Consider the following 13,285-nt stretch of genomic DNA (forward strand, 5'->3'; position numbering starts at 1 on the left):
TTCTTCAGGTCCATGTGCACAATAAACACGTCTGCTGGTTATAGTTAGGTTTTCATGCATGTTGTCAAGAAAACTTTCATAATCATTCCGGTTTTCGATTGACCGGAAGAGCACTGAAAAAAAGACATTGAAAAGTGATTCTTTTGTGCAAAAAAAGGCATTTTATGGTACGATACTTCCCCGTATGGTACGAAAATTTCAAAGTGGAAACTCAAAAAGTTTTGTTGTTTAGGTTTTGCAGCCATTAAGGGTGGCTAAGCATATATGCGAATCTGTAGGGTGTGGTTTCTATAGAATGTCACAGGTGGATTCAATAAGTGTTTCTTTTATAACATGCATATCGCGATATGCACAGAATTAGGATTGTTAGATTGTTGTGAATGCAGCTCGGCCTGCTGTCCAGTAGAGCCTTTATTTATCTGGGATTAAATTTACGGATTCGCACAATCTCGCAAATTGACAATAGTGTTTTTCTGCGTCGTCAGAGCTTTGAACGGGCGAACATCCAAACTTCAGTTCATAATAGTACAGTTTCAAAGTTCTCCAATGATCTTAATCTGGTAGAAGCTGCTATAAATTTACTAAGCGATACATTTTCCTGTAGAACCGTTGTGTCTAAAGGAAATGCCAAGTGTATACATTTTTTAATCTTATGCATTCTGGTGTCTTCTGCTCTAGCATTGGAGGAAATATGTCGTTGTTGCCTCGTAAAGATGTACTTGATTTGACTCGTACAGACACTTGATGGCGCCGTGGACACACGGGCCGCATGAACTAACCATAACGCTAGCTGTAACTATCACTCCATTGAATTAGTTTTGGGTGCTCTTCCGGATCGTGTTCATTCAGTTGCGAAGCACAGTTCGTGCTGTGAGACTAAGGATATGTGGATGGAAAAGACGAGCCTTTATTCTTCATTCTCGATACTGAATACTCGTCTTCCTATTATGTTCCTTGTGGGTGTTTTGCCTTTTATACATGAAGCATTTTTATGTATTCTGATGTTTACCTTTTTTGTTTTTTTTTAAATTCTTATGCTTTTTCTGGGTTCTACTTAGCCTTGGCTTTTTCCCAAGTGTTGCGATGCTTACTAGCTTAAATATTGACGTGCATTTTCACTCCCTCCTTTTTTTCTGCACAAGATCTTCCCTTAAAAGCCATATTTTATGACTGCTATGAAGGCGGTAGACGTCGCTCATCGGGAGTCGAACGATCTATTTACTGCTATGTAGGCAGAGACACGCCCGTCTGAGTACGTCTAGTAACGCTTGTTGCCGCTGTCTTGTTAAAAGGCGAGCATTGTTGAAGTACTAGGCTCGTTTATCACCGTTGGTCTTGCCGTCCGGATACATACGAGTAATTGTGACTATCTATCTATTGTTTGTTGCCTTCGTACAACCAGCTTCGTACAAGCTGCTAGCTGCCACTCATTAGCGATGTTCAGTGTTTGTTGCTTAGTTTTAGCCGTAACTATGACAGCAGTCCCGGCTGCGCTCTTGTTGTGAGAAGTGCCCGTCGTTCATCCCGATTTCAGAGCATTGAGGCAACTCCACTCGTCGTCTTCGTCATTGTTGTGCCGTCGCCACCGTCGTCGCCGTTGTCAGCTGCAGCAGGATAGTGTACGCCTTTCTTTGTGTCAGTCGTGTATAGCGGTCTTTTTGTGCTGGCCACGCTTAGTGTACGGTCGAGCCGCTAGCGGCGCTGTCGTCTCTCCGGCAGAGGCGCGCTATGTTCTGGTGTAACATTGGGAGCGCTGTGGGCGCTGCTGCTGCCGCCCAGCCGACGCGGCGGTCGTTGTTATCCTATCAAAATGGCAGCTCTAGCTGGCTGCTGTAGCTCGGTGGTTGAGAGGCTCTACACTGCGCGGGTGCGCTGACTGCGTTTGTCTGTGTGCTGGCGCGGCGAGCCCAGCCCGCACGGCGCAGGTTCGATCCCAGTAGCCCCCCTCTCCCCTCCACCGCCATCACCGCCGCCACCGCCGCTTTCACAGACAGCCGGCGCTGAGAGACCCTTGGCTGAGTAACTGACTGGTTGGTTGGTTCGTAGGCAAGCAAACGGATGGACGGACGGACAGCGGTATTAGTAGCGGCGGTGATGGCGTTGCCGCTGCTCCTACCGGTGCTCGCAGTCGTAGGCAGGAGGCAGGAAACGACTGACTGGTAACGAAGCAGGGAACGAACGAACAAATCAACGACAGAACAGTAGACAACTGACAATAACAGCAGATACAAGATCGCTGCTGCTGCTGCTGCCGCCGCCGCCGCCGCTGCCGCCGCCGCCGCCGCCGCCACTCTCACTGCCTCTACTGCAGCTGCTGCTGCTGCTGTTACCCAACAACAGACAGACCATTGCAGAAACAGCCACAGTAAAATTTCGACAACACTCTCCGAGCGCTGACCTATTATAGTGTGTTATTGTTGTACGGACTCTAACTGTAGTTAACAGCAGTTGCAACATACCGAACAAGTGAAGGCTAACTTTTCCGTAACACTTCTTTCTCCGTCGACAGTGCAGCGGCCTTCGTATTTGCCATACGATTACCTACGACGACGGCCAGGGCAGCTATCACAGTATGCCGGCGGCTATAGTTGTGCTGTTGGCAGAAATGACGAAAGTGGACAGTAGTAATAACAGCAACAGAATTTCAAGGGACCACGGGGCCACACTCATATGCGCAGCAAGTACATAATATTAGTTCAACTGGCATACTATTGCTACAGACACTTCAGCAAAAAAAAGCTGATCATAAGTCAGCCCCGATCGGGTCCCGATGTCAACTGTGGGAAAACCGTAGTGGTCATCCGCGGCGGCTACGGCAGCAACAAGAACGACAACGCCATTGCCGCTGAGCAAGCGCCAGCAGGCGCCGCCGCCGTCAACGACGACGACGACGACGACGACAACGAGGACAATAACGACGTCGTCCGGACGACGACGACAACAACGAGAGTAGCGTTAGCAGCCTCAAGCGAGTTCTGATGGCCGTAATCGTAATCAACTATAAATGTTTAGATTTTTACGATCGTCACTGCCGTTAATCAACTGGCATGGCGACCGCACTCACCGCTAGCGCAAGCTGTTACTACTGTTAACTAGAAGGAGGGAGTGGGAGTCGCTAGCTGGTAACTGTCGCCTAAAATGTGCGCTCCCAGCGTTTGTGTGCGGCCCGTCTGTGCATTTGTGTCCATCGCAGTGTTGACGCTGATTGCCGTTCCACTAGCGTGAATAAATTAACCGTGCTGAACAGCAGTGTAGAAAATCGTATAGAATAAAATAGGTCTGCCTATAGTCAGTGTACGTATGCGCGTGTGAGCAAGCCGTCCCGTGCTTCGGTTACCCCCGCTAAAATTACTGCGAAAGGTGCGGCCAGTAGAATTGCAAAATAAAAGCGGCAAAGCCAACATTAACAATTATTATAATATTAATTCGAACATCGATTACTGTCATAACTAGTCACTGTTTCGATGTCTAGCTTGGAGAAGACGAAAAGGACAACGAAGTCGAGGTACGTTTGAGGGGTCTAATAGTAATCAATGGTACTGTCAAGATTTGTCTCTTAATCAAAAGCATGGTGATTTTTTTTTGTTTATTTACTATTAACGCTGTGGGTTGACGCCTTCATTCGCTCGTCTTCGTACAGTTAGCCTCTCTAAAATCAAGTTCCTGCGGTGGCGGTTAGGTCGAACGTTGCGAATGGGAATGCTCGGAATAGTGCTTACCTGCAGGGAGGATGAAATAAAATCCACTACTATCACCATGCGGAAGAGAGGTATATCGAGTAGCACCGTAGATTAATCGTTCCATTATTACCAGTCACGGTCGTTGCCTGTATTGCAGTATATATCTTGATGGCGCAGATCTAAGGTTTTGTTGCTTTGCAGTTCGGGACTTTATTATTAAAGCCAAATAGCTACGATCGGCGCTCTGCTTCTCTCGTACCGCACTTTGGCTATAGGTAGCGTCCTCGCTCGCTCCTGGTTAGCTAGCGAGATCTGCTCCTGTACAGAGCATACCGTCAACACAACGGTTAACATCTCCACATATCGCCAATAAGAACGAGACAAAGAAGGAGGGCTGAGGACTGCTGACTAGCATCGTGTTTAGGCCAGACGCGTCAAGTTCACCGGAGGTCCGAACGATTGGAAGTCCTCGATTCCCAGCGGAGGGTTTGTTAGCTAGAAGGAGATGGTTATAATATGTATAGCCCCGTTGTTCCTCGGAGGAACACGTTGCGTAACAGCACTGCCAAACTACCGATATAGAAATATCGTTACGAGTGCTACGCAAGTAACCTGTTGCCTTTCGGTAACTTGTTCGTGCAATACAAAATACGTCCATATAAAGAATGCATGTTGTTTACCTATGGAGCTAGCTTAACGATATCTTTTTATGATTGAGTTGTTTATAGTTATAACTTGGTGTAGCATTAGTGCGATTTGTCCATTTGATAGTATGGTGATATACAACTAATCTTTGCTGGAGGCGGACAAGGAAGAATATTATATCTTCTCCTGTGTATGACGAGTACACCTCTTTACTGCACTTTATAATAGGTCGATACGTAAAGATGCAAAGCCGTTCGCATTCTTTTTTTTAACTGAAAACAAATAGTATTTAGCATTGGCTGGCCAGAATCGGTTATTTGTGTGCCTTTGGGCACCTGCGCCCACCTATGCGAAAATTAAATGCGGTGAAATAAACCAAAAAAATACCAGCAGGAACCTACAATGATGACGATGCGATTACTTTTTATAAATGTCATAACTGACGTAGTCATTTGTCATTTCACCTATGCGGAGATATCGAGGGTAACATCTGGACTGCTTTTTGGCATGTGAGACAACGAACCTTAGAACAGTTTGAAACCACAGGAGTCAGCGTATTTTTAAACACCAAACTTACTTTGACTGTATAAGTTGTCCACAGTTTGGGGCCGCTTTAGACGCTTACTGGGCGCACAAAAGGCACGGAGATCGCTCGTAGAACTGCTTAACATCTGCCTGGAAATGGCCGAGAGGCAAGGTGTGCGTTATAAAAGGCGGTACAAAAGGGCAACGCATTCAGGACAAAAAGCTGATCGGGGACATCTTCGCGGTAACTCTGCTTGTGTTGACTTCAATGCCAACCTAATCAATGTCAGGTGCCTTTTTGACTTAATTTGTTTATATCGAGACAGGCGTATACAGGTGCAGGTTTGTAAAATCTTATCACCATTAGAAAAAGAAAAATCATTTATTAGCACTGTCTACGGTTCACATGCGTAGTGGGCATGCGGGTGTTTGTGCTTCACGTGGTCGGTAGGTGCTGGAGCCAATCGGACAGGCGTCCTTGGCTCGTCTTCACCATTGGGTTCTGTCAAATGACGGCCAAATCCTAGTGATGGTTAAGTCAGTAACTAGACCATTTTTACCCATGTTTAAGTTTTATTTTTACATATGTGTTTAAGTCTGGGCATTTGCTCAAAAGATCTTTTTAGAGCTTTTTCTGTCAAGAAGTGTGTTCGTAGTGGGACGAAGCTGAGACATGAGGATGTTTCTGCCCTATGAGATGGAACACGTTACCGATATTTCAGCTATATTTGAGGGTGCGTGTTTATGAGGTCAACCGCACACACCTCACAGTTTTCGTAGTAGTGTCACAAGAGATTCGAGAGCCGAAGTTCCTGAAAGATTTTAGACAGCCAAGGGAAAATTATTGTTTTGGATAAGGACTGAGGAAGAATTGATGTTGTATGTAATAAACAAGGAACTGATCTACTGAGATATGTCGAGACTTAAAACAACTGTAAATCAGTATAGTGCGATCACGTTCAGCCAAGGTAAATTGCTCCATTAAAAATAGTCCTGACGCAAAATCTATGATGACGCACTGCGTGCCATATGACCTAGGCATAATATAATAATAATAATAAAATAACTAGGCTATGTATCGATGAATAAAATTCATCACGCTTTATCACTCTTCTAGAATATATATGAAGTGTGGTGTATTGACTTTTTAAAATTCTTATAGAAATATATATATATGAAATTCTTATAGAAACTTGTCTTTAGAGAAATTATCATCAAAGTAGCAGAGTTACCGCTAGACTATCACATATGTCTTATTACAAGGCGTTTGTGATTCGAAAAAAGGCGATGTATTTTGGCAGACCTTCCGAAGCTATTTCTAATCATATACAACCGACTTATAAAGGGAACAAGCGAAAAAATTACTTTCGACGCTGATAGTTCGCTGGGTTTTGAGCAAATGTGCTTGTTTCCTCTACGCCTGGTCTAAACTTATTGTGGGCCGTACATGTTTACCTCTGGGAGAGGTAAACATGAATATGTACAGCTACCTCTAGAGGGAGCGTTAGAGAAAGATATTTTGCACGGTCAAAACGGAGACGTCACGTTTAACATTAAGGGAGGGCTATGGAGAATTAGCTTGTGATGAGACCACTTCAGTTGTTGCAAATGTGTTCGTATTGATTCCACTATCGACACCATTGTCAAGATCGTTATCCTGATTATATGTCCGTGAATCTCTATTTCTTTTGACGATGATTCATATTAGGGAACTTTTGTTTCAAATTAATTGCTATAAATAAATACAATAGTTAGAAACGTACGTTTCCTTACCTTTTGTATTCAGCCGAATCATTTTGTCGCAAGGATGATTTACTATGAGTCGCCGTTACTTCTGCAGGCATAAAAGGAAAAGCCACTCAGAAAAATTGGGACGGTAGGTTGCGGCCGATATTGCCCACTTGTGGCAACAATGGTGAAACACAAAAATAAACCGTAGGCTTAAGATTTGTATGACTGTGCTTTGCTATTTTCCGTCTACGATCTGATGACAATTAACAATTATTATTAAATAACATTCACTAGATATGTACATTCATAGATCTTTTCCTCAATATAAACTGATTAAAGTAAGCAATAATTGTGGTTAAAAGCAAACTCTACCTCTAGTTGTGTTTAACACCTGCCTAGCAAGATGTTGTTGGGGTCATTTAAATCTATATGCGCGTCAGACCTTCTCGTTGAGTTACAATTTTAGAGCAAAATAGATTCTGTAGAGTTATATGGTTTGAAAATTGTTCCATGGATGTTAAGGGAACATGTTATGCTGCTGTCTAACTCGTCTCATCTGAGTTTACTCAGAAGTAGCTGCAGGGACTATCTGTCAGACTTCCAAATAGTCTTATAGTTACATCTGGAATTTTCTATCGAACCCACAAAAATTCAGCTTAGATAAATTTAGGCAGGTCGTTTAACAAGCTTTCTTTGATCATTACTATTAGCAATGATATAGAGAAGTATACATTGACTTGTTCTTGGAGGCTGAGGCTGAGGTTGAGGCTTCATTTGCCCTCTACAGTACTGGTGCAAATACAACGTTCGGTATTACGCGTCGTTCTTTCTGTATGTAAGTCGGCTTCTTTACAGTTTTCTTCGGCATTTATCTATTCTATTTTGCTTGGAAGGGTTATGTTTCAACCAATAATCCGAATTTTTAGAATATTGATTTTAGTGCACTGAACTTAATCTGCTATGGTGACGTCAGAACTGTACATACGTCGGCGGAAGTTGTTGCAAACTGAACTCGCTTCCGCTGACTACGCTAGCAAGGGGTCATCATCTACCAGGGGAAAAATAAAAACAGGCAGTATTAGAATATTTGTTATAGCACACCGGAGAGTCGACGAAAAAAGTAGCGTCTTTTGATACCATTCCTGAAAAACATGTTAAATCTTTCCCCGGCTTCCGCCGGCTTGCATTGAATCGGAGACGATTCGTCATCATCACACATTTTATAGATCGTCTGCCATTTCTTTTACGATTCTGCAATGGGAACAATTCAACGGCGGCTTACTTAAAGCATCTCTAGCTACTCTGTTGTTGGGGCGCAGACCTTCGTTGTACGTTCGCTGTTTTACTGTGAAATCAACGTTGTTCTCAATGGAAGCAGTGTTATACACACCGTGTCTACTGGAACAACTAGACTTTTTCGGTCGTTACCACCGCTGCTGCAAAATGAACCGTTGGGGCATCACGAAGGCAAGGATTTGTTCAACGTCGGGAGCTGCGTACAATCGGCTTGGCTTGTATGGATTGTTATTAGCTATTTCTCCTACTGATTGCAATTATGCAGATACAAAAATCGTCTGTCGACAACTATTGTCAATTGAATGTATCGTTTAATGACAACGTCGTCATATTGATTGATACTACCCGCCTGAATGACTATAACTGGCAAGTGACCCAGGTTTTCATCATCCAAAGAGAAATAATATTCCTACATTTTTTTTAAGCAGCGTATTTACTTTCGCACTTCTTTAGTCACTGTAGATTCAAAGCATAGATGCTCATGGCAAGCAAGCTTTCTGCGAATGTCCTATTCTTCCAGCAGTACTGGCAATTAGACAGTGACAGAGTAGAGTGATGGGTGATTATCTTCTTACGAACGACATCTTCACGTGGGTAGTGCGTCTGTTATCTTCAACAAACTGCCCTACATAATCCAGCAGGACTCGATCGAAGTGAAGTATAAGCATATATTTTTAAGCTACATGCTACGGCTCATACTAACGTAATTTAATTACTTGAGCCGTCAGCAGCCTGCCATCAAAAGGTTTTGTGGTGGTAACCAAGATACGATGTTAATTAGCTAAATTGATAGGCATCGATATTATCGTTATATGATCTTCACGGAAAAGTGCGTTCCTTAGCTGAGTATGCCACTGCACTTATATAGTATTAGTACAGTTCATTCATAGAACAGCTAAAAAATCAGTGTTGGAGATGTCTCAGCGTCAGTTGCTTCAGGAATTTCTAGCACTTATGCAGAGAGCTACATATTTGAGAAAATTATAGAAAATGTTTACTTTTAAAGAGAATTCAACTCTTATTACTGAGTTCCTCTTTATTAAGGCCATAAAGACAAAATGAGAGAGAGTATCGTAGCTCATATCGATATTCTTCTGAGTCAAGGGACCGAAAAAACAATTCGGAAGTAGATTTTCTTAAAAAAATAAAACGCCAACGTATAGTGTATATTTAGAGGCAAAATAGTTTAGGATAATAAGCAATAGTTTTTTCCAGCGGACTTTTAGTCATAATAGAGTTTGCATAAACAAGTTTAATATTGATCATGGAGATATTCCTTGCAATCCCTAAACGAATCTCACAACTTCTCGCACTCTGTGTATAGAAATTTTTAGAACGGGTACACAATTGACTAACAGGACGTATTTTTTTTTCTTATTAAGGACGCCTTGTGCAATCAAGTGTAGGCTTACAGCAGTTTCTGATGTACTAAGGTACATTTCGTTTCAGCTGACACCTTTTAGCTCAAATTTTTTTGATTCAATTTGTTGAAGGACATTGGATAGAGTAGTTCCAATGAAATTCTGAAGACTCTATGTCATGTATGCGTAATTCCTACCTAAACGGCTGTATTTGGCTAATGACATGCCTTTTAACTTTTGTGGTCTTTGTCACTTTGCAGGGTTCTCGTCGGTAAAATGCTGATTTAAAACTCGTGTATTCTATGGCCATTAGTTAAGAATCGTGTACTTGTGGTATTGTGCGTACATGAGATAATTCGACGCTCAACAAACCATGCAACCACATTTCGTCTGACGACTTCACTTCGCCAACATGAGTGGGCCGTCCAGTTCGAGAGGATAACAGCAGGACGGTTTACACACCCCACATAAACGGGTCAGATGAATCCGCTGGGGTTGGTGGTTTAGATAATTGTAAAACGGTATTAAAATTAAGATGTCGAACGAAACACTGACGATCAAGGAAGAACAGACAGAAAGGCACGAGAGCATGACTCCGGTTGATGTTGGGCTTTATAAAAATCTGAACCCGAACCCTCTTGAAAATATTCCGATGCCACTTGCATTAGCACAACTGCCGGACACAATGTCGCCGGTATTGTTCGACAGTGGTCCTCCAACACCGACTACCCGTGAACTGTTAGCAGCCAAAATGCTCCCACTTGTGGAGCCTGCAGAAATCCTTCCTACACCATCGAATCCTCGATGGACAAACAACGGTCGGCAGACATCTGCTGTTCGCATGCTTGATTTAGCCGTCACCATTGAAAGGCAAATTGTTCAGAATGGCGGTAAGCCTATCAGGCATCGAAATCACCGAAACGAGCGGTTTCGACTCAAGCCTGAAATCGAAGCCGAACTTCAGCCCGCAGTATCACAATCCAGCGGTGAGCGTACTGTTAGTATAGGGAGGCCACGTGCAGACCTATTCCAGGGTCCATCATTGACAATCGTTTCGGGCAGTACCGCCAAAGAAACAGGAGAGGACGCCAGCCAGGCATCGACTTCTACGACAGAAGGAGGACCAAAGGACGAAACTGATGACCGACGGAGTGAACAAAGTGACGGGCCAGCTGGAGACGTTGACAATGTCGACGCTGTGGACCATGAAGACGACGACGACGGCGGCGATGAGGACGATGGGGAAGGACCAGGAATGGATTTCTCGCCGGAATGTATCCTGCAAGAAGGTGTTGTTCCTATTGGCGAGATAGCGCCGACGTCATGTCAGTGCGGCTTCACAACGTCCGACATTAGTGAAATGAAGGCGCACACATGTCCAGAAGGCACCCTAGTTAAATGTCAGTTTTGTCCAAAAACCTTCCGACGAGCTGATCTAGCTCGGCGCCATTCACGAAATGCTCATCCTGAACTTAACAAGGTGCTCGTATGTCCGGAAGAAGGCTGTACCTATCGAACGCGAGACGCTCCGCTGTTTGAACGACACGTGATGCGGCACAAAGGAATCAAGTTTTGCGAATGTGATCAATGTGACTATAAAACTGACTCACCAAAATGTCTTCGCATACACAAGCTGACGCATTCGGGCGAGAAGCCGTTTGCGTGCCACCTTTGTGATTACCGGGGCACACAACGCGGCCACTTGCGCGATCACATTCGGCTAGTTCACATCAAGTCGAAGGATTTTCACTGTGAGATATGCGGAATGCAGTTTGGCATCAAAGGCGCCCTGAAACGCCACATCAAAAACATACACGAAAAACCAAACAAAACGTACACTTGTAACGAGTGTGGCTACGTGACAGCTCGGCGTGACCGGCTGCGCGAGCACTATCGGAGTCATAGCGGTGAGAAGCCGTTTGCGTGCACGTTGTGCAGCTATCGCACGGCATCAAGACAAAGCCTCAATAAGCATGCCAAGGGCCATCTAAAGCGAGCAGTGAAGGCACTTAACATGGCGAATCAGGTTGAGGACGCACAGACTCTCTCGACGCAAGATGACGCCGGGACGGAACTCGAGTGCGGCGGAGAGGAGGAAAGTCAAGCTTCAGTAGTTAGCGAAAGTTTCGTGAGCAACGTCGCGGCCCAGCTCGAACGAATGCAGCGACTGGTCAGAGCAGCGCAACATGAGGCTGCTCAAGCGAGCAGTTCATACTGATCTGATCTGCACCGCTGACCTTCGCCGTTTCCTAAAATATTCAACTCAGTCCCGATATATATATATATATAATTAAATTATTGCTAGTGTTAACCATCAGATTCATCATCGTATCAACCACTCTAATAGCGACAGAAAATAGTTCAAGGGAGTTGGCTTGGTGGCTGAAGGCAGCAGCGTCAATAAATAGATGCTGTTGTAGAAATGTATATTTCATAACCTGAAAACGTTTGTGAATAGTCGTGACCGCGCTAATTTACAGGCCTGGATATGGCGTACACTTTATGTTCAAAGCCTGCATCTGTCGAGATAGACAGAAGAAGTTTATAAACACAACTCGGCAATGTTAAAACTAAGTTATGTTTTGATTAAAAACATCTATTTTCTAAGACGCACAAGCCACTAGTAGCCGAATAGGATACAAACTGAACGTCTATAGTCTTAAGGGCTATTTGTTGTCTCTAGCTGGGTCATGAGTCATGTATATCGTAGACAAAGCGAAGATGCAGTAGTTAAAACGAAACTGTCATTTTCGTTTTCTGTTTGTGAGTCATTATTGTTATAGTTGAAAAATACGCTGACAGCGTATTCTTCAACTTCTCTATTGTCTTATAGCAGTAATATAATATACAATATAGTGTGGTTATGGAAAATAATCAGAACGGTGGTAATAACTTATTATTGTGGCTGCGGGCAACGTAATACCGTTATCACAAAAGTACTGTAGAATGCGAAAATTTAGACTATTATCTGTTTGTCTAGTAGGACTACTTCTGCTACTTTCAAGTGTGGCTATTTGTACAGGAAAACAAAGCTAATTAATATGTGACCTAGGATGTCCTACTGTATTATTATTGAGTGATGTATGTGCGTGTGTGCCTGTGCAATTTTTGTGTATGTGTGGTAAGGAGCAAATAGCAATGACATTCCTATTTTGTGATTTGCCAAAAGCGAGGTGAACAAGAAGCGATATTCTTTCATTTGTCATGGGTTACCGAGATACGAAAAGTTCTCTGTGCAAGTCTGGAAGCTTCGCAGGACGGGAAAAGAAACAAGGGTCATGGAGGTTATTCTAAGCACTGTGTAAACACAATTTATTACGAGTATATATAGAAGTATATACGTGTGACGAAGATATCAGGAAAGAAAGCGCAGGAGACGAAGTGCATATCGACTAACGAATGTATCCCGGTGCATTTTGGGATCAGTATATAGGCCTGTACAAAGCAAATATATAAATGAATAAAGACGATATATAAATAATAGATATATAATGATTAATTTTATAGGCGGTTTTCTTAATCGGTGAATCTCTTATGACTTCTACTCGTTGATGTTTTCCAGTATATTTACGTTATACAATGTAAATGTATTGCACATTAGTACTAGCGTGTTACCCAGTAGAGACAATCTTAAAAATTCTGCTTCCAGATCATATGTTTACCATAAAGGAAAAGGTATAACATCTTGTCCAAATTTTAATTATTTATATTGGTTATTTAAAAAGCAACAACCCAATTATATTAATACTTCAGCAATTTGTACTGTTGTTACAGAAGCACATAAATCTACCTGCATACCGGTGAAGTTTAGTCCTAAAAAAAAGTAAACATTAGGCAAAGTTTTTTTAATATATTTTTATAAATTATAGTCTGTCGGCTATAATTTGACACTTTCCATTCATCAAAACCGAACGTAGCTATCAGGATGGGCTCGCTTAGTATTTTAGAGCGCAGTAGCCTAGTTACGGTTAACTTAAAGTTAGTAGTTCTATAAAAAAAAACTTAGTTTTTTCACATCAATAAAATATTTCAACACAATGGACACAC

At 42.9% G+C, this 13,285-nt stretch overlaps 1 protein-coding gene and 1 long non-coding RNA gene across 5 annotated transcripts; one reads left to right on the top strand and one right to left on the bottom strand.

Annotated features, from left to right (window-relative positions):
- The first annotated feature begins 1,918 nt into the window (after nt 1–1,918).
- LOC111271231 (uncharacterized) lies at nt 1,919–12,742 on the top strand. 3 transcript variants are annotated; one of them, XR_002686756.2, is made up of 2 exons: nt 1,919–3,505; nt 3,882–5,943. XR_002686756.2 is itself a non-coding variant. In XM_022851904.2 (2 exons), exon 2 carries the CDS (start codon nt 9,774–9,776, stop codon nt 11,454–11,456), a length of 1,683 nt encoding a protein of 560 aa, XP_022707639.1. In that variant the 5' UTR covers nt 1,952–3,505; nt 9,499–9,773; the 3' UTR covers nt 11,457–12,742. The 3 variants fall into 3 exon arrangements, 2 of the variants coding, with proteins under 2 accessions (XP_022707639.1, XP_022707640.1); XM_022851904.2 differs by lacking the exon at nt 3,882–5,943 and adding an exon at nt 9,499–12,742 and having other exon boundaries at nt 1,952–3,505; XM_022851905.2 differs by lacking the exon at nt 3,882–5,943 and adding an exon at nt 9,499–12,742 and having other exon boundaries at nt 1,952–3,360.
- On the bottom strand, nt 5,574–10,938 carry LOC147752021 (uncharacterized). 2 transcript variants are annotated; one of them, XR_015315244.1, is made up of 3 exons: nt 10,849–10,938; nt 6,624–6,684; nt 5,574–5,662 (listed from the first exon to the last, which is right to left on the bottom strand). It is a non-coding gene; the product is annotated as an uncharacterized LOC147752021 (long non-coding RNA). The 2 variants fall into 2 exon arrangements; XR_015315243.1 differs by having other exon boundaries at nt 6,624–6,750; nt 10,849–10,935.
- Nucleotides 12,743–13,285: the final 543 nt, after the last annotated feature.

The sequence above is a fragment of the Varroa jacobsoni genome, unplaced genomic scaffold (genome assembly GCF_002532875.2).
Source record: "Varroa jacobsoni isolate VJ856 unplaced genomic scaffold, vjacob_1.0 contig00438, whole genome shotgun sequence".
NCBI lineage: Eukaryota > Metazoa > Arthropoda > Arachnida > Mesostigmata > Varroidae > Varroa > Varroa jacobsoni.